General features: G+C 48.1%; 1 protein-coding gene across 7 annotated transcripts; it reads right to left on the reverse strand.

Moving 5' to 3' along the window:
- Positions 1–17,722, reverse strand: POGK (pogo transposable element derived with KRAB domain). Of its 7 annotated transcripts, XM_027526781.1 has the most exons (7): positions 17,513–17,674; positions 16,770–17,016; positions 15,971–16,104; positions 10,387–10,513; positions 9,524–9,622; positions 6,364–7,847; positions 1–1,844 (listed from the first exon to the last, which is right to left on the reverse strand). In XM_027526781.1, exons 3-6 carry the CDS (start codon positions 16,100–16,102, stop codon positions 6,376–6,378), a joined length of 1,830 nt encoding a protein of 609 aa, XP_027382582.1. In that variant the 5' UTR covers positions 16,103–16,104; positions 16,770–17,016; positions 17,513–17,674; the 3' UTR covers positions 1–1,844; positions 6,364–6,375. The 7 variants fall into 7 exon arrangements, with proteins under 7 accessions (XP_027382582.1, XP_027382563.1, XP_027382544.1 ...); XM_027526762.1 differs by lacking the exon at positions 16,770–17,016 and having other exon boundaries at positions 17,513–17,722; XM_027526743.1 differs by lacking the exon at positions 10,387–10,513 and having other exon boundaries at positions 17,513–17,681.
- Between the last annotated feature and the right edge of the window lie 549 nt (positions 17,723–18,271).

An 18,271-nucleotide genomic window follows, 5' to 3' on the forward strand; every position in this document is an offset into this window, starting at 1 on the left:
TTGTCTTTATTATCAAAGTTTATTGTTAGACTCAGTTCCTATCTACTGGGGAGTACAACTGTGTCTCAGTATGTGCTATAGTATCTCTAGGGTAATAGCCATTCTGCAAAATAGTTGTACTGGGGCTCTGTTAGGCATAGATCATAAGTCAGTGGAAGAGTGAGCCCAGAAAACCCTGACAGTAGAGCCATTACTCTAGAAGTTCCAGTGCTATGCAACCTGTAAGGCATCACCTGTCAGCTGATGATGAGACTCAAGGAGGTGTTGGTGGAATGAAACAGGAGTTGAACCCATTTTCTACTCTTCTCTGCAAGACAACTATGGCTCCAGTGCAGGAACCAAAAACTAGGTCTTACAAAATCCTTTAAGCTCCCAAAACAAGTAAAACAGTACGTAAAGAGGAAAGGGCCAGGAACCAGGATAGTGGAGGATAAATTAAGTGGAATTGGAGGGAATGAAAACTTCTGGAATGAAAAGTAGCTGGATTTAGATGCCATTTGAGATGATAAAGAACACAGTGCAGGTAAAAGCAAATGAGGAAACAATTCAAACTGAAAAGTAATCAGACACCAGAAGTTAAAGTTCCCCTCTTGGAGGAAAACTGGTTTTAAAAAATGAGGAACATGGGTCACTAATAATAGGAATGAGTACCTGAGTAGAAATAGGTGTTTCAGGATGCCAAGAATATTATACAAGTGAGCTGGGTCTATAGGAAGGAAAAGTGTTTATGGTAGCCTGTTATCCAGATCTGACATTGGAATGACGTTTCTAGCAATGGCTTTGTCTATGAGGTTCTGGCATATTTTTTTGTAGCACAGGTAGTTTTGATGGAATGTTTTAATAACACTCAACTTATGTGGGAATGCAAATTAGTATAGTGTAAAATTTCAAAGATCTCCCACCTATTTCTGCGGGATAGAAGTTTAGAAGTCCTGAAACAGCTGTGGCTAAAGGCCCAAGCCCTCTTACCACCCTTGTGATAAAAATATTAAAGGAATTAATCAAACAGTATCAGGTGAGTCAGTGAGCTTTGTACCATGTAGACAGCAGATAATTTATGGTGACTTCTGCAGGCAGCCTGAGAAACAGAAGAGCTTGTGTACTAAATGCTACCCTATCATTAAATAATAATGAAAAATAGGGCCATTAAATGAGACCCTAGAAAAGTCTAGCTGCCAACCAGATTGGGAAGATAAATAAAATAGCATAGTTTATTTTAATCTGTATCTTCCATACTAACCTAGTTTGTAGAAAAGCCATCTGCTGGCACTAGGCCAGTATGTCTGAATTTTGTCATTATTAGCATCTCATTTTTCCAAAAAAGGAAATGTGTAAGTAGCACGTGTACATAAATGGCCATTTCGACAAAGCCTTCTCTGCAGTCTTGACCTGTGTGAGGACAGGTTCTACTGATGGAAGCATTTTTAGAGGCAGAAGGAAAAACATTAACTTGAGGTTTTCTCCAAAGAAAGAATACCAGTGGAGTTGGGCCCATATGATGAGTTTCTTGTTGGTGTTGAACAAATGGTATCTTCTCTAGGAAATACGTTTGTTCACACCTATTTACAGGTTCTATAAACGTAATTTCTAAAACAAGAAATGAGGCAGAAGCAGTTTCTTTTCTAATCACGTCTCTGATGAAATGAAGGGTCCTCAACTTTTTGGACTCCTCATGGTGTGGGATGGGGTTGGGCTCTATCCCAGGGCCGGATGCTCAGGCTGCTGTCCAGACTTGGGTTATTTCAAGCCCCATGGCCTTTTCCTGCTTCTCCCTGTGCATTCAGGCTGCGAGGAATCTTCTTGAAGATTTTCCTCCCCAAATGTTCCAAGCACAGTTCTATTTGCTAGAAAACAGAACATAAGTATGAGTTAACCTTTGTATTTTAGACACTGTGTAACTTCATGAACATAATTATTCCACTAGTCACATTTCCAAACAGATGAGGAGAGGCCATTTTATGCCCATATGTCTCCTCTCAAATGTCCTGTCTACTTCTGTAACTTACTCAGCTCAAAACCAGGGCAACTATACAGAGACCTGTGGCTGTCAAGATAAGCCAAAACTCATGGTTCTGATGGGATGTAAATGCATGGCTCATGTCCACAGCTGTGCCCCAGCCTTATTTTCTTCCTTTTGACAGTTTTTGGTCCAGTCCTATGGGTAGCATATACCTTAGAAAATGAAAAATACACAAAAATGTCATCTGCTTAAAATCCTTCAAGCTAGGCTTCAGCAGTACATGAACCAAGAACTTTCAGATTTACAAGCTGGGTTTTGAAGAGGAAAAGGAACCAGAGAACAAATTGCTAACATCTTATGGATCATGGAGAAAGCAAGGGAGTTTCAGAAAAACATCTTCTGCTTCATTGACCACGCTAAAGTTTTTGACTGTTCAGTCGCTCAGGCGTGTCCGACTCTTTGGGACCCCATCAATCGCAGCACGCCAGGCCTCCCTGTCCATCACCAACTCCTGGAGTTCACTCAAACTCACGTCCATCAAGTCGGTGATGCCATCCAGCCATCTCATCCTCTGTCGTCCCCTTTTCCTCCTGCCCCCAATCCCTCCCAGCATCAGAGTCTTTTCCAATGAGTCAACTCTTTGCATGAGGTGGCCAAAGTACTGGAGTTTCAGCTTCAGCATCATTCCTTCCAAAGAACACCCAGGACTGATCTCCTTTAGAATGGACTGGTTGGATCTCCTTGCAGTCCAAGGGACTCCAAGAGTCTTCTCCAACACCACAGTTCAAAGGCATCAATTCTTCGGCGCTCAGCCTTCACAGTCCAACTCTCACATCCATACATGACCACAGGAAAAACCATAGCCTTGACTAGACGGACCTTTGTTGGCAAAGTAATGTCTCTGCTTTTGCATATGCTATATAGGTGGGTCATAACTTTCCTTCCAAGGATTAAGTGTCTTATAATTTCATGGCTGCAATCACCATCTGCAGTGATTTTGGAGCCCAGAAAAATAAAGTCTGACACTGTTTTCCCATCTATTTCCCATGAAGTGATGGGACTAGATGCCATGATCTTCGTTTTCTGAATGTTGAGCTTTAAGCCAACTTGTTCACTCCTCTTCCACTTTCATCAAGAGGCTTTTTAGTTCCTCTTCACTTTCTGCCATAAGGGTGGTATCATCTGCATATCTGATGTTATTGATATTTCTCCCGGCAATCTTGATTCCAGCTTGACTGTGTAGACAACAACAAACTGTGGAAAATTCTTAAAGAGAGATAGGAACACCAGACTACCTTACCTGTCTCCTGAGAAACCTGCATGCAAGTTAAGAAGCAAACAGAACTGGTCATGAAATACCTGACTGGTTTTGAATTGGGAAAGGAGTACACCAAGGCTGTATATTTAACATTTAACTTATATGCAGAGTGCATCATGTGAAATGCCAGGCTGGATGAATCACCAGTTGGAATCAAGATTGCCAGGAGAAATATCAACAATCTCATATACTCAGATAATACCACTCTAATAGCAGAAAGTGAAGAGGAACTAAAAAGGCTCTTGAGTGAAAGAGGAGAGTGAAAAAGCTGGCTTGAAACTCAACATTAAAAACAACTAGGATCATGGCATTTGGTCTCATCACTTCATGGCAGATAGAGAAAAAGTAGAAACAGTGACCAATTTTCTTGGGCTACAAAATCACTGCAGACAGTGACTGCAGCCATGAAATTAAAAGACGCTTGTTCCTTGGAAGGAAAGCTGTGACAAACTTAGAATATTGAAAAGCAGAGACATCACTTTGCTGACAAAGGTCTGTATAGTCAAACCTATGATTTTTCCAGTAGTCATGCATGGATGGGAGAAGGCAATGGCGCCCCACTCCAGTACTCTTGCCTGGAAAATCCCATGGATGGAGGAGCCTGGTGGGCTGCAGTCCATGGGGTCGCTAAGAGTCGGAAACAACGGAGCGACTTCACTTTCACTTCTCACTTTCATGCATTGAAGAAGGAAATAGCAACCCGCTCCAGTGTTCTTGCCTGGAGAATCCCAGGGACGGGGGAGCCTCGTGGGCTGCCGTCTATGGGGTCGCACAGAGTCGGACACGACTGAACCGACTTAGCAGCAGCAGCAGCAGCAGCAGCATGCATGGATGTGAGATGATGATGATTGTGCTCAGTTGTGTCCTGACTTTTTGTGATCCCATGGACTGCAGCCCACCAGGTTCCTCTGTCCATGGAATTTTCCAGGCAAGAGTACTAGAATGGGTTGCCATTTTCCTCCTCCAGGGGATCTTCCTGACCCAGGGATCAAATCCACATCTCTTGTGTCTCCTGCATTGGCAGGCAGATTCTTTACTACTGCACCACCCAGGAAGCTACAGTCCAAGGGACTCTCAAGAGTCTTCTCCAGCACCACAATTCGAAGGTGGCTGAGCGGCGAAGAATTGATGCTTTCAAACTGTGGTGCTGGAGAAGACTCTTGAGAGTCCCTTGGACTGCAAGATCAAACCATTCAATCCTAAAGGAGATCAACACTGAAGATTTACTGGAAGGACTGATGCTGAAGCTGAAGCTCCAATACTTTAGCCACCTGAGGCAAAGAACAGATTCATTGGAAAAGACTGATGTTGGGAAAGACTGAAAGGAAAAGAAGAGGGCAGCAGAGGATGAGATAGCATTAGCGACTCAACGGACATGAATTAGAGCAAACTCGGGGAGACAGTGGAGGAACAGAGGAACCTGGAGTGCTGCAGTCCATGGGGTCACAAAAAGTCAGACACAACTTAGCGACTGAACAACAATGGGGTGGGGGAGGAAGGTAAATATGGTAAAAACTCACTGTAACTCAAAGTTTGGTATTCAGTGGATGCAGTATAATGGTTAGCAGGCTGAATTCATAAAGGGAGGCTGAATTCATGGAGAGAAAGGTTAGACGACATGAGAGGAAAAAAGCAATTTTAGTGATTTTGACCATAAGAACTTCTAATTGGCTCTGTAATTCTGGGGATCTCAATAACACAGGACCAATGTTAGGAGTACAACTTGATTTGGGCTTCCCTTGTGGCTCAGCTGGTAAAGAACCCGCCTGCAATGCAGGAGACCTGGGTTCGATCCCTGGGTTGGAAAGATCCTCTGGAGAAGGGAAAGGCGACCCACTCCAGTATTCTGGCCTGGAGAATTCCACAGACTGTATAGTCCATGGGGTCGTTGCAAAGAGTTGGATACAAGTGACTTTCACTTGATTTGGGGGCAGGGAAGGAGACTTAAATCACTCAACTTACACAGCATGAAGTGGGGGGTGTCTGACAGGAGATTTCTCTTAGCATTTCATTTAGAGAGAAAGAAGCAAGTAGGATGGAAATAGCTAATTATACCTTACAGGAAAGAAAAAAATATCAAGATACATTTAGGTTCTTTATAAAAGGCATGCTCTCTTCATATTAAACACTGTGTGGAGGAACAAATGAACTGAACAAATTAACAAATTAGGGAAATAACAAAAAAGTGGAATGGTCTGTGCTCTGTATGCTGCCCACTGTTAGGTGGTCACTCTCCTCTCTCAGGGGTGTGGGGGGAATAATCATTCTACTTGTGTTGTTAGGTATTCCTCCACTCCCAACTTCCTATTAAAGCTGTGGCCCTTCTATATACTTAACTCTGAAAATTCCAGGCCTTATTGTCCTCAGACTTCACTTACTGGAGTCCTAGATAAGCATTCTGGTTTGTTTTTTGGTACAGAATTTCAGTTTAAAAATATCACTCTTCACGTGTCTGTGAAATTATTGTAATTGTTTATTCCATGTGAATGTCATCATGAGGATAAGATGATGCTTTAAAACAGACTTTTGATGTCCCAGGGAAAAGCAAACATAAGCTATTTCTTTCATTCCCCATTGGGCTACTGCAGACTACCCCAGACGGAAACTTGAGACCCAGGAGACACAGTTCGAAGGTGCACACGTCCTTACATCCCAGCCCTCCAGGCTAGCCAAGATGAGCACAGTTGCTTCAAGTGAATCAGGTACACACGTCAGCCCTATATATTCAGCATGACTTATATGGGGAAGAAAAATTTTGGTTTTACAGACAAAACTTTTTGTTAATGGAGTCATGTCAAACTATGCTCCTTCAGGATTAAATAATTTCAGCATTATGGCACTCAGATTAAATGTTCAGGCAGCTGACTCATTGTTCACTTCATGCATTATACAAAATACCCATGAAATAAGCCAGGCAACCAAAGTTTCATATGAAGGAGAAAATGCTGATGGCCTGCTACCTGCAGCACTGCACTGTGGGTTCGAAGAGTTCTCAGAAACAAAGAATGGCAAGAGACAAAGGGTGTTTGTGAAACCCAACATGTCCCACAGGGAAGGCACCCAGCGGCCCCTCCTGGCTGCTTACCTCGGCTTTCCCTCAGTGGCTCTCCGTCAGGCTCTCAGTGTCACACTCCTTGGGCGGTTCCCCTCCGCCTGGCAGCTCGCTCTCGATTTCCCACAGCACGTCATCCTCATCCTCCAGGTTGCTGGAGATGTGGCACTTCTTGAACCCTTGGACGATGGACTCGCTCGAGATGTTATTCCACGCCACCATGACCCACTCCAGAAAAAGGCCCAGAGGCGGCTTCTTGGCGTTCCCGGTGGGGCTGAGCGCCAGGTTCCCCGCCAGGAGCCAGTTGGAATACTGGGCCCGGACACTGTCATTCAGCGGTTTGTAGACCACCACATCCAACACCTGCAGCTGTGAGGTCAAGCCCCCCGGGATGATGACCATGTCGGTGTTCATGCTCTCCATGGAGCTCTTCACTGAGTCGGTGGCGTGGCCCCGGAAGCCGTTCAGGATCAGCAGCCCTCGCTGCTTGGGCACCGCGCCCGTCCTCCGCCTCCACACCACCTCTAGCCAGTCCTGCATCAGATCCTCCGTCATCCATCCATACCGGTGGCAGCGGATTTCCATGCCACTCGGGAACTTCCCAGGGGGGATGTACGTGCCCCTCAGAATGATATATGGAGGTAACTTCCTCCCATCAGCCAAGACACCAAGCATGGCTGTGATTTTCAGTTTCTCCCTCCCTGGCGTCTTGACTAAGACAGGCTTTTCCCCCTGGTTGTCCACAGTCACCCTCGAGGGCACCTCTAAGCAAATTGGCGTCTCGTCTGCGTTTCCCATCTGAGCCACCTGGTAGTCGTGTGCCCTGCGCAGAGCCAGGACGCTCCGCTGGTAGGTGACAAGCTTCTCCGTCAGGTCTTCGGGCAGCTGCTGGGGCACGGGCACCTTATGTCGCAGTGACAAGTCATACCTCCGCATCATTCTTCGACACCAACCCAAGCTAGCCTTGAAACCTTTCTCTGGAATGTTCATCTCCTGGGCGATCTCCAGAGCTTTCAGCTGCATGGCCTCCCTGGTGATGGGGTCCCCTTTGGCCTGCATGTATCGCACGTATTCGGCCACGCGCTGGTCCACAAGGGCGAAGCGCCCGTTCTTGGGGCCGCGGAAGGCACGCCGCATGGCGTGGGCATTCTGCAGCTGCGGCTTCACTTTGCGCCAGTCGCGGACGTTTTTCTCCAGCACCCCAAACTGTTTGGCCGCCTGGCAGTTGTTGGTGCTCTCGGCGTACTCCACCACCATTAACTTGAACCCTGCGTCGTAACTGCGGCGCATGCCCCGGCTGAACTGAAACTTCCCGGCCAGGTCGTCCGCCGAGAGGTCATACCCGGGGAAGCCCATGGCCATGTAGAAGGGGTACCCCTCGCCCCACTCGGGCAGCTCTGTGATGTCCCGAGGCAGACGGAGGCCAAAGCCATCCAGGTGCTGAGCCTGGGGAAACTGCGAGGCTACGTTCATCGGGCCCGCCCAATCTGGGGGCTTCATGTCGGATTCTTCCTTTTCTGGAAGACATACAGGGAGGAGTGAAGACAGTGCCCATGAGTCAAATGATTTTGGGGTCATTCCTTGATTTGTTTTTGGTCAAAATACCGAGACTACCTGAATCTGAAGTTCACTAAAAGCAGTCACTTTAATAACAGATACTTCCAAAGTCCTCACCCCTGTGCCAGTTCCCATAGATCACCACTTCTAATTCTCACAATAACTGTTTCTTTACTCTGTCTTTGCAGATGAGTGTAGAAAAATTAAGTAATGCATCAAGGTGGCAAAGCCGGGAAGTGACACAGGCTGGCAACTGAACACAGGCACCCAGCTTGAGTAATGTACTGACTGTGAGGGCCACGCTTGGGCCAAAATAACCTTCACCTGGGTGAGAAGCCAAATGCAACCCATTCTACACATAGTGTTACAGAATTTCTATCATCATGAACTGAATCATATCCCTTAAACAAAATCTATAGCAATACCACACTTAGCAAAGTTAAGCTTATAAGGCTTAACTTATAAGTTTGCATAAGGTATGGTTTTATAAGGTATGGTTTTTGCATACCCATGTCAGAACTGGGTTTCACTGTATGTTTCTATTTAGAGAGTGGTCACAGAAATTAGATATTACTCAGGGCTATTACCATATGTCACCAAAACTAAGAACCCATCGACTGCAAGATGTACCATTATATGCCATTAAGAAAGAAAAAAAAAAAAGAAAAAAACCAATACAATATTGTAAAGTAATTAGCCTCCACTTAAAATAAATAAATTTATAATAAAAAAAAATGCCACTAGTGAAACTGGAACATGCCATCAGTTTTAAGAGTTAGTCACTCAGTCGTGTCCAACTCTTTGCGATGCCACGGACTGTAGTCCAGGTTCCTCTGTCCATGGAATTCTCCAGGCAAGAATACTGGAGTGGGTTACCATTCCCTTTTCCAAGGGATCTTCCTGATCCAGGGATTGAACCTGGGTCTTTGGTATTGCATGCAGATTCTTAACTGTCTGGGCCACCAGGGAAGACCCAGCAGTTTTAACAAGCATTCTTAATTGCAGAGATGTTAAAGTGATGAGAGAAATACATCTTTTAGAATCAATGAAACACAGAATTTTAAACTATTACTTATAGAGAGAAGGCAAATAAAATCACTCTGGCTGCTGGGAAGCTGTATTTATCCAACTCCTGCTCTCTCATTGTTTCTCGGTACAACGCTGTATGCTTCTTTAGACGTATTTGCTCAAATGTGTACTACAGCTGCTACTGCTTTTTCTATCCAAGATGAAGAAGACAGGAAGTCAAGCAAAGCACCCTGGATGCATGCTTTGTCACGCTGTTTTCCTTAGTTTTCAGAAGTGTGTGGTGTGCTCCCAAGGCACTCAGGATGTGCACTGGACCAAAGCCACACAAACTTCAATTTCATTCACCTGCATATGAGGTTGCATGTTGAGATTTATAACCCGCAGTTGACAGATGAAGAAATGGACAATCAGAGAGGTGGATGAAGTTGCCTAAGGTCACACAGCATGGGAAACAAGGAGATTTTTAAACTCCAAAGCCCATAGCTTTTCTGCCTCAGAACCTTGCCTTAGGCTTAAATACCCCCCAGAATGTACCTTAATGTAAACTTAAAATCCATCTTCATAATTCTCCCACTGGATGCCTTCTGGATTGGGTTAATCATAGTACCTGCAAAGGTTCCTCCTTGGAGCTGCCATTCGTCAGAATTCTGAGACTCCTCCTCCCTTTCCAACCGAGTGATCATGTCAGGCTTAGGGAATGGGAATTCTGTTTACAGGAAATAAAACAGGTTAACAGCTGTGTTACTGTCTTGGACAATTGCCAAAATAAGTACTTTGTGATACTTATGCAAACCTCCCATCCACTCTCACCCCTACAGTCTTCTCAGTATGGAGATTTATGAAAGGCCGTAGAGAAGAATTCAAGGATACTTAAAGAAAAACTATGATGGGAAACAGGTCTGTCCAAGGGAATTTATGGATCTTTGCTAATGAGGGGCCGGACTAGCAATGACAAAAACGAACTGCATTTAGCAGGGAAGTGGGTGTATGCAGCCACTGATCTAATGAGCATTCCAGTACCTGCATGAGCCAAGTGGGGAAATCCCTCCAAATGGTTAGACTCTAATAATATCAGTGCTGGGAGGGAAGCAACAAGGATTCTTTGGGGATATGTCCCCAAGCTTCTGAGGCTGACAGGATAACAGCGAGGCCTGCCTTCTCTCCTAGGACAGAAGTATAAAGTACAGGCCCAGATCCACAGTGACATTTCCTAGATGTCTTTTTTTTTTTTTGATAAGCATGCCTGGGTTGAATGAGGATGGTTCTGAGAGCTGGCATAAGCTGCTGAGTAGGAGGACACAATATTTATATCCTGCCTAATCAAAAACAGGAAATTAAATGGACACAGGCATTGAGGGGACAGAGTCCAGGTTCAGGAGAGAGGTATGTTGGATACACCTGAGAAGAGAGACATGGAAGCAATTCTCTGGGCTCAGAGCTTCTAAGGGACAAAGGAAAACAAAGTTTTACCCAGAGACAGGACAGTTTCATAATTCATCCTCATGACCTCCCGGTAGAGAGCCTTTTGTTGCTCCGTCAAAACTTCCCACTCCTCATCGGAAAAATATATGGCCACCTCATCAAATAGGGCTGGCACCTGCAACAGTGAACAGGCTTTTCTCAACGACTAGTTGGCACACGCAGACACAGATCACACACCATTGTCTCACAAGGGCGGCCTGGGCCCAGAGACACATCAGTCCTCACACGGCTCCAAGAAGCAAAATCTGGATGTCAACAAGCTCCTCTGTGCCCTGCTGAGTGTTTGCCACACTCCCATTCATGGATAAGGAGAGCAGAACCTTGAGATGAAAACTCCCCACCATGGATCACCAGGTCGAGAGACTGGATCCTCATCCAAAGCAGGGAGAGCTGATCACAGCTCAGCCCCCACCCAGAGCCAGTCAACCACAGGAATGAGCACCCTGAGACAGTTCCCCTGCCAACACAGCCCTGCTGTCTCCCTCAGTCACAGACCCTCAGACCACGGGGGTGCTGGCGGTTGCCTGGGCACTAGTCTCCAGTTGCAGAGCGCTAGTCCCAGTGTATGACTCAGAACCCCAGAGCTGCCCGGGGAGGAGCCGGTGAGAGAAGGGACCTCATCTGGCCTTTTCCAATCCATAAGAGGATGAGGAGGAGGAGAGAAGGGCTAATTAGAGCTTCAATTTATGTAATGAGATACTAGAGCAAACTGGTTTGCTTTGACGCCTAGACCCACAGCAGAAAGCCCTAAAGACAGAGCTCCACTCCCCACTCCCATACCTCCCCGACACCATGGGCCAGTGGGAGAGGGTGCCCACGTGGTCAAATGCAGCCAAGCCACCCAGACCAACCTCCTCTTGTTTAACTCTTTCCTTTCTTTTTACTATGTGTCATCTTGCAGTCATTAAAAATCCTATTCCAAAGCTCATCATATTTAGTGGTAAAGCATCACTGGGCTGCTGCATTCAGAGCTATTTCCTGTGGCACAGTCTAGGGCCTGGGAGGGGATCATGATGATGTTTAGAAAAGTTCAGTGTCTGCACGGTCTGCAGCTTCTTCAGGTGTCTGGCCATCAGTCATTTAGACCTCCTGGCCTTTCCGCCTTATTCACAAAGTCCACCCCATCCCTCCTCACCCTCACAGCCCCCTTCCACATAGGGAGAACTTTCTGCAAAAGGCTCTGTAACTGCTTCATTTATTTTCCCCCACAACCCCATTTAATCCAGGAGGAAACTGGCTCAGAGCAGCCCTGTTTCTGGTCTAAAAATCACACAGCCAATAAACAATAGGGTTGAGGCTGGGACCTAGGATGTCTGATTTCAAGGCTCTGGCCCTTAAAGAGGGCAGAATGGCCTCCCTGGTACCCAGCTTGCAGGCTTGCACTTCTACCCCACACGCTCAGTGGAACTTCACTCCTGCAGTTCCTTGAACAAACCATTCCCACCCCTCCAAAGACCAGGAGTCTCTATACATGCTGCTTCAGAAGTCTTCCTCATTCTTGGCCTGGCTGACACCCACCCACCTTCCAAGATTCAGCCCAGATATCCTGTTCCCTGGGTAAGCTGGCCTCAACCTGGGCTGTGTACCTTGTAATGCCCTGGGCTCAAGCTCTGTGGCACTTATCACACTGCAGGATCCTCTTGGTTTACCTGTCTGCTTCTTTCACTAGAGTATCAGCTCACTGAGGGCAGAACCTGGGCTTATTTTGTTTTGTTCCCCTAAGCCTAGGACACTTCCTGTAGAAAGTAATCCCTTGAAATGGTGTTTTTGAGTCAAAGATTTAAGTAGATACTCTCTTCGCTTCTCTTGTTCTACCTGGAATAGTTTCAAATAATCATTAAAATTTATCTGTCACAAAACTGAGCCTACTCTTTTGAGTAAGAATGGACAAAAATGCCTAGTGTAAAATACCAGGAGGTATAATGGATGGGTCTCCGGGCTCTGCTCAGATTTCATCAATCTGGAAAGCCAGGCAGCTAGGAATTTTCCATCCCACCCCATCCCACTTCCCAGGCTTTTGAACAACTCTCCCTTTGGCCTTTTCTCTCCCTAGGAAATTTCAGATCTAGGCTATACCTATTTATAGTCCCTTTCCCTTTGCTGATAAAACAGGACACAGGACGGGCTGTGCCTGTCATTTCAGAAGGGCGATCCCTATCAACACTCATAGAAGGTAACACGTACCCAGTGTGACAAAAATACAGCAGCCCTGGAGTGGTGAGCAGGCACCTGGAGGCTGGGGTTGGATTCATCTCCTCCCATTTACGACTGAGCCACAGAGGGTCCTCAGACAAGCCCACATGATGCTTCAGAGGCACACGGTGTAGTGTGGCTTAGCGATGCTGCTCACAGCAACCTTCTGTGAGAACTGAGCAAGCCTTTAGCCAGGCCCTGCTGTGCAGGCCTCCCTGCTCTCTACAGAGGCCTTTTATCTGGCCAAGCACAGAAGAAGGTAAACAGGGCCAGCCCTGGGCCAAACTCAGAAATCAGGCAGCCAGCGTCCAACCCCCAGACACCCACCCTTGCTTGGCCTCACAGGTAGGGGCCCTCGATCCCTGCCCTCCTTCCTTCCCAGAAGGTCAAGGTCTCATCAGATAGGTGTTCTTCCTTCTGCTTGTGTGCACTGCCTCGCTCGGCCCCAAGAGCTGGCATTCCAATGCTTATCTAACCATCCTAGAGTACTTACACGCTGCCCAGGCATGCTGACGAAGCTGTATAACCACTCAACAAAGACAGTGGGGCTCTTAGGGCAGAGGCCTGGGACCAGTGCACTGATAGAGTGCCAGGCACTGTGTAGGGCACTCTTTCTTGCACTTTTATTGAATCCTTTAGCTAATACAAGGATACAGGGATCACTACCCCAGTTTTATGGGTGAGCTAAAGGCTGATAAGCATCTTGCCCAAGATCACAGAGTTAGCAAGTCTGACTCCCATGCCCACACTTTCTCAGCAGGTCACTTAGGCCCCTGCTTCGTGGCAGTAGGAAACCCCAGGGTCCCTTAAGCAAGATGAACCGAGGACTTCTTCCTCAGAGCTTCTAAGGAGAGAGCTCAGACTCCAGGGTGTAGCATATACCCCCAGGTGGCTGGCTTGAGCCTGGGGCCCGCCCTTCTTCTCTCAACCGTCTCCTCCACTCCCCGACACGCACTGCAGGCTCCAGCTGCAAGAGCTGCTGCTGACTCTACACATAAACTTTTTTTCCCAGTGCCTGTGCTCCTGGCTTCCTAGATAGCAAGATCTTCCGTTCCCTTGGCTGGTTCTACCTCTGCCTAAGACTTGGTTCAAAGTACATCTTCCCTTTTCTCTAGCTGAAATTGTATTTCTACTCCAATTCTCCCATGCAATATTACCCTTATAGCATGGTTTAAGATTGAAAGCTTTTATTGATCACCCTAACACAACCTACAGCCAAAACACATATGTAAGAGACAGATTTGATTGTTTTCTTCTAGTTGCCCTGGAACAGGATTTTTTTCACTCAGCACTGCTGACACTTCTGGCCAGATCATTCTCTGTTGCAGGGGCTGTCCTGGGCATCACAGATGTACGGCAGCATCCCGGGCCTCTACCCAGGAGATGCCAGTAGGCTCTCCCACTTCCCAAGTTCCACCACAAGTCATGATAACCAGAAATGTCTCCACCCAGATGTACCTGGGAGGGGGCAAAACTACGTACTACTCAAGACCAGGTCTTTGCCTGCTTTTTCCAGGAGTTCTCAGGCCTGTAGGAGAGACTGACATCTACCACAGAATTCCAAATACTGTGCAATTAATCAGATTTACTTTCCTGTCTTACTCATAAAACAAGTATTAATAATTCCACGAGACTAAGGACTTTGTGTTAATGACACTCAGCACTGCGCTGAGCAACTGCAGATGGATGGCCGGTTGCTTGGATGCCACACGTGCCGGTCCTCCTCCTCCAGCCCAAGCCAAGCATGGGCTTCACCTTGCTCCTCTCTGTGTTGTCCCAACAGATTCTAATGCTTGCTTCTACTGCACCCGTTTTGCATGTTTCTCCATCCCGTCTAAATGTTCTCGGTTGGCCAGTATAGCCTCAAAGCATTGAGTTCTTGCTCAGGGCTAGATGGGATGACTCCTGCACTCTAAAATCTCCCCAGCTGCAGGGATTAGAACTGAGGAGGACAGCAGCATGGTCTGAAGAGACAGAAGCAGTCCAGCTTCAACAGCTAGACTGGCAAACCCGCAGCCTGGAGTCGTATTTTTTTTTTTTTTCCCTAATTGAGTATAACATACATACAACAAAATGCACTACTTTTAAGGTTCCAGCTCAAGAGGTGTTTTTAAGAACAGAAGTCAGCATACATGTGTATCCAGGGGCAAAGCAGATAACCCTGCTGCACCTCATGCAGTGGGAGGGGAGTAGGATGAGATAGTTTGCAAAGACCGTGATTCTATGGATACAGATCTCTCATTGGAAACAAAGCATACTATGTATACCAATGACATTCATACACAGTGGAAAACCAAGCAGAGAAAAGGAATGTCATTTGGTGCTTATTTAAAATGTTTACCATGCACGCTGAGTTATCATGAAGTCCAGTAAGTACTGTAAATAATGTATACAACTATAAGTATCTGTTCCATTTATGCTTTAAATTTGAATTCTATCACGCTACAATGTTCAGACGTGCTCCCTACTCACTGCTGCCTACCATCCCAATCCAAGGCCAGCTGGAAATGCAGTTCTGTCCTGTGTCAACTACCGTAAGAGGTGTTCACACAGAACCAGCTGGCCTCATCCCATACAGCTCTCCTCATATCAGCTCAGTGCCCCAAGACTTAAATGGTTTAAGTGGTTCCCTTCAATCAGCAGTAGGTGACAAAGATTTTCTCCTCACCCCAAACTTGGTCAGCCTCTGAGCCCTCTTCTCCACTAGGCCTCTACCCTGGACACATACACAGCTGCTATGGTCCACAGCCTGCACAGCCCAGTTTTAGCAAGAATTTCACTAAGTTAGTTTAGAAAGAATCTGTTGATGCCACTGTTGATGGCTCCACTTAGCAATTTTCCATTCACTGAGCCCTACGCTCTCTTCCCTGGCTATAAATCCCCACGTGTCTTTACTGTTGAGCTCTCTCCTGTTCTCTTCTCTCTCCTATTGTGACAGTCTTGAAGCCTATCTCAGTATTCTAAATATTAATATATTCCTTAGTATATTCCTTATTATCTAAACAAGTGCCAGAATAATTTTTCTTTTACACATGGGTCAGCAGACATTTAGTTGATATCTACAAGGTGCCTGGCATTAAGCAGGATATAGGGAATCCATGGATACAGGAGAGAGACACAGTCATGGCCTCTTGGACTTCCAATCTTGATGGTGATACATTATGTGGCTAAAGAGAGAGTTCCCATAACCAGCTTCTCCATTCTTCGCTGTGCCTTTTAAAGCCACAGAACTGTTTTCTCAGGAATGCAAACACACCGGACTGGGCTAAGCTAGGCTATTTTTACTTCCTGTGGCTGCCTGAGGAAAAGACTTATTACAAACCTGGCTCCCAGGCCTGCCCCTCACAGCTGTGTGAGAACCCCACACCTTCTTACTTACCCATCCACCCTCTGAGCAGATTCGGACTTTTTGCATATCTGTGGGGCCATCCTCCAGTTCCCGGCTCTGAATCTCTTCTTCTTCTTCCTCTTCTTTCAGGGTCAAATTCAGAGGGCAGGCTGTGGATGCCATCTCTGCAAGCAAGATTCAGTTCAGAAAAATCAGGTGCTAGTGTGAACTCTTCAGAGCCTGTGAAGGGGGCAGCTCAGGTTACACAAACCTTTTTAGCCCCAGGACAGTTCAGGGGAACAAGAGAAAGGGAAGAGCCAGGTCTGGGGAGCAAGGGCTTCAAGGAAAGCACCAGGAAGGTGTGGAAGGTGACATTTAGTTATGAAAAGAAGAGGGTTGTAGGCAGTCAGCATACCTGGCTGTCTTCAAATATTTAAAAAACTGGAAGAGAGACCAAACTGGTTCTGTAGAGACCCAAGGGCATAACAGGTTGGTGGGTAAACATTCCAGGAAGTTTTATTAATGCAACAAAAGGCAGAACTTTCTCACAGCCAGTGCCACCCAAACATGGAATCAGCAGCAGGTGTGTTGGCTTCCTGTCAATGAAGGCATTTGAACTCATAGTGCACTCGCTCAACTGGGTTGTTCCTACAGGGCCAGTTGTGTCAGGAGGTTGGTTGGCCCAGAAGACCTAGATTTTCCAGAGTCAAAGGTTTTGTCCATGAGCCAGGTCAGAAAATAGAGTCATTCTGCCTTTAGTGACTTTCCAAGCCCAGGACCCTTAGTGAAGAGTAATGCTTGGATACCCAAGAAGAGGTAGAAATCACCAGGGTCTGGGGCCCACCCCTACCGGCAAAACTCGTTGCCTCTGGACCGCAAATTCTCTCTTCTGCGAATTCTCTTTCGCCCAGCTCCTACGCCAGTACAAAGGCCGCGCTCCTGCCCTCTAGGGGCGCGGGCAATTCCTAGGTGTGGAGTGAGTGTGCATCTGGTGGGCCGCATCCTCCCAGGCTTCCAAAGAAAAAAGATCCTTCCGGAGTTCAAAGTCCGCTTCTTCGGTATTTTCAAAAAGGACGGGCAAATGCAGCAAGATACCTCTGGGGCGGGTGAAACAGGCTTCAGATCCCTGGAGCTGCGGCCAGAACTTAGCTACGGCCTCGCCTGCCGGCTCCCGGGAGGTGGGGGCGCCGCCCCACAGCAAAGGTGTGGTTTAAGAGGTCCCCGCCGCCGCCGCCCACCCGCTCGGCGCCCCGCCCGCCGCCGCTGCCGCGCCCCCGGGGCGCGCTCGGGTTTCTCCAGCCATCTTGTCCCATTTCCCTTTCTCCGCGGCCCCGCGCCGGGAGCGCTCCCGCCGCCTGCCTGCCCGCGCCCGGCCCGGCCCGCCTCCCCGCCTGGCCCGCTCCCGGCCCCAGCGCACCTGCCGAGCGGCCGGGGCCGGCACCGCCTGCCTCCCCCGGCGGGCCCGCAACAAAGGCGGCGGCGGCGGCGGTAGCAGCTGCAGCGTCGGAGCCCCCGCCCCCGCCGCGGCCCAGCGGCCTGGGGCCCGAGGGAGGGGCCGCGCTGCCCCCGCCCCGTCCGCCCGCGCGCACTCACCGCCGGGCCGAGCGCCAGGGCGCGGGCCGGGGCCGCGGTGCAGACGCCGAGGGCTGCGTCCCGGCTGTCACAGCGCCATCCTTCCCGTCTCTCTGGCTTCCCGTGCGCGCGGCCCCTCGGGAGGGAGGGGAGAGGACACGTGGTGGGAGGAGGGAGGGTCCGGCCGGGAGCTGAGAGTGTTGGGAGGCGAGGGGAGGAGCGCGGCTGATGTCAGCGGGCTCGGCGGCGCCGGGGGACGGCGTCCGCGCCAGCTCCCGACCCTCCTCCTGGCGTGGCTTCCGGCTGGTGAGCGCCCTGCGCTCCTCGAGGCTGAGCTCCTGACCCACTGGCAGCCTATGCCTCGCCTGCCTGAACAGTCGTGCACTCTGCCCTCTCTGCTCCCCTGGTGCAGTTTCCAACGCTCCGTCTGTGACCTCGGCATAGATGAGGCAGGAAGAGCCCGTATTTACATTTGAAGTGAACGTAGCCTGGGTGCACGCGTCCCTGCGCTTATTTGCATGAACCACTGCTTTGCGCTTAGTTAGATGAGTACTCCGGGTACTCGGGGCCGTGCTTCAAGAAATGTGTTATGAAGAATGACCAGCAAGGGCATGAGGGAGAGTGAGGGGTGTTGGACTTTGGGGGAGGCCTGCATATGCACATTCTGGCAGGCATATCAGAACTTTGTTGTTATGGTTCAGTCGCTCAGTAGTGACCTACTCTGTAGGACCCAATGGACTGCAGCATGCCAGGCTTCCCTGTCCTTCACCATCTCCTAGA

The sequence above is a fragment of the Bos indicus x Bos taurus genome, chromosome 3 (genome assembly GCF_003369695.1).
Source record: "Bos indicus x Bos taurus breed Angus x Brahman F1 hybrid chromosome 3, Bos_hybrid_MaternalHap_v2.0, whole genome shotgun sequence".
Taxonomy (NCBI): domain Eukaryota; kingdom Metazoa; phylum Chordata; class Mammalia; order Artiodactyla; family Bovidae; genus Bos; species Bos indicus x Bos taurus.

Bases quoted from the DNA above. Each gene is read 5' to 3' on its own strand.
- POGK (XM_027526743.1), bottom strand. From the start codon at position 16,921: ATGCGGCCCACCAGATGCACACTCACTCCACACCTAGGAATTGCCCGC. The intron at 16,105-16,769 runs GTAGGGGTGGGC...TCTTGCTTGCAG, and splicing joins AGAGGCAACGAGTTTTGCCG to AGATGGCATCCACAGCCTGC. The intron at 9,623-15,970 runs GTAAGTAAGAAG...TCCTGTAAACAG, and splicing joins TCTGCTCAGAGGGTGGATGG to AATTCCCATTCCCTAAGCCT.